Below are 2,284 nucleotides of genomic sequence, written 5' to 3' on the forward strand. Positions count from 1 at the left end.
TTTGCAGCCATTGTTATTTTTGTTATTCAATTTCATTAGCAACATTACCCTAACCAAGTCCTAGTCAAGTAAAACGGTTTCTACATTGCCTTATTCAAGAACCTGTGCCCATCAAGAAGGGTCAGACTTCTGGCTAATTCCTAATTCGAATACTTTAGCTACCTAAATCACTTAACAAAGTAAAAATATTCCAAATGTTATTTCTGTTTCACATCAATTCACTGCATCTATAGTGTTTCTATATTTGGTGCTCAAATTAATCTAATCCTAATCCCTCATACAAAAATAAAAATATCTGATTTGTATTATTGCAGAAATATTGTTTGCCATTTTAAAAACATTGCCATTTTGAATATTGATACGCTAAAATTACTATTTTAATTTCCATGTTTAATAATTTGCTTCTTTTTTGTTGTCATTTCCAGTTTTTCATTCCAATTATGGACCTGACCAACTCTACCGATTACCTGCTCAATGACTCTACTTTAATAAGAAACAGAATTCACATTCCAACTTCCGCCTCAAAAGTGATTGTTGTAGTTCTTTTGTTTATGTCATTTTTGATTGGCACTGTCACCAATGGTCTCTATCTATGGGTGCTAAAATTCAAAATGAAAAAGACTGTCAATTCTCTCTTATATTTTCATCTCATTCTCTCCTATTTTATTTCAATATTATTTTTGCCATTTTTGGCCATCTCTCACCTTCAAGACAATCACTGGAGCTTTGGAAGGGCCACGTGCAAGATCTTCTACAGCGTTTTGTATGCAGCAATGTTCGCCTCTGTCTTCTTCCTCTCGGCCATCAGTGTTGATCGTTACCTTCTCACTTTTCACCCGGTGTGGTCACAACTGCATCGAACCCCACGCTGGGCTTCCAGCATCATCCTGGGAGTCTGGATCTTTGCTGCTGCTCTCGGCATGCCCTATGTGGTTTTCAGGGAAACACATGATGACCATAAAGGAACGGTGACCTGCCAAAACAACTATGCTGTGTCTACTAACTGGGAGAGCAAAAAGATGCAAACATTAAGGAAATGGATTCAGGTAGCCTGTTTCAGCAGCCGCTTCTCGCTGGGCTTCCTTCTGCCTTTCCTCATCATCACCTTTTGTTATGAAAGAGTAGCCAAAAAGATGAAAGAGAGGGGACTGTTGAAATCCAGCAAGCCCTTCAAAGTCATGGTGACAGCCATCATCTCCTTCTTTGTGTGTTGGATGCCCTATCATGTATACCAAGCCTTACTTCTCACTGAAAACAGATCTCTGTTTTTCCAGTTGAGTGTCTTACTCGCAGTGATAACTACTACCTTCAATACTGTGTTTTCTCCCACACTCTACCTCTTTATTGGGGAGAACTTCAGAAAAGTTTTCAAGAAGTCTGTCCTTGTTCTTTTTGAGTCAACATTCAGTGAGGATTCCTCGGCAGAAAGGACAGAAAACCTAAATTCAGAAGCCGACATGTAAATTCTGGATCCCAGAGCAAACAGGGGACTCTTAGTCAAAGACATCATCAGAGAAAGATACTCAGCTTTTGCATACAATACAGTGTCTATATTAGAGAGACACCTGGACTGTACTATAGTTAGATTTATGACTATTATAAGGGCTATAAAATGTGGTGGGTAATGTTGAAAATGTGATTTTTTATTTTTACTTTGTGGTAAAATACATGCAACATATAACTCCATTTCTTTTTTCATTGTACATTCTGGTGGCGTTAAATTCACGGTATTTTACAGTCATCACCACTATCTATTTCCAAAATTTTTAATCACCAGAAAGAAAGAGTGTACCCATTAAGCAGTAACTCTTCCTTCCCCCTTCCCCAAACCCCTCATACCATCTAATCTCCTTTCTAGTTCTGTGAATTTGCTATTCTAGATGTTCTATGTAAGTGGAATCATACAGTATTTCTCCTTTTGTGTCTGGCTTATTTAACATAATGTATTCAAGGTTTATCCATGTTGTAACATGTATTAGAACTTCATTCTATTTATGGCTAAATGATATTCTATTATAGGGTTCCCTGAAAACTCAGTTGGTAAACTATCCACCTGCAATGAAGGAGACCCTAGTTCTATCCCCGGGCCGGGAAGATCCCCTGGAGAAGGGATAGGCTATCCATTCCAGTATTCTTGGGCTTCCCTTGTGGCTCAGCTGGTATAGTATCCACCTGCAATGTGGGAGACCTGGGTTTGATCCCTGGGTTGGGAAGATCCCCTAGAGAAGGGAAAAGCTACTCACTCCAGTATTGTGGCCTGGAGAATTCCATGGACTGTATTGCC

The 2,284-nt window shown here is 39.0% G+C and overlaps 1 protein-coding gene across 1 annotated transcript; it reads left to right on the plus strand.

Moving 5' to 3' along the window:
• Positions 1–440: 440 nt before the first annotated feature.
• On the plus strand, positions 441–1,761 carry GPR33 (G protein-coupled receptor 33). The gene has a single exon (XM_055417614.2). The coding sequence runs from the start codon at positions 441–443 to the stop codon at positions 1,461–1,463; it is 1,023 nt and encodes a 340-aa protein (XP_055273589.2). The 3' UTR covers positions 1,464–1,761.
• The last annotated feature ends 523 nt before the right edge of the window (positions 1,762–2,284 follow it).

This window comes from Moschus berezovskii, chromosome 21 (assembly GCF_049115385.1).
Source record: "Moschus berezovskii isolate FMDL1 chromosome 21, NW_MosBer_1.0, whole genome shotgun sequence".
In the NCBI taxonomy this organism is placed as follows: domain Eukaryota; kingdom Metazoa; phylum Chordata; class Mammalia; order Artiodactyla; family Moschidae; genus Moschus; species Moschus berezovskii.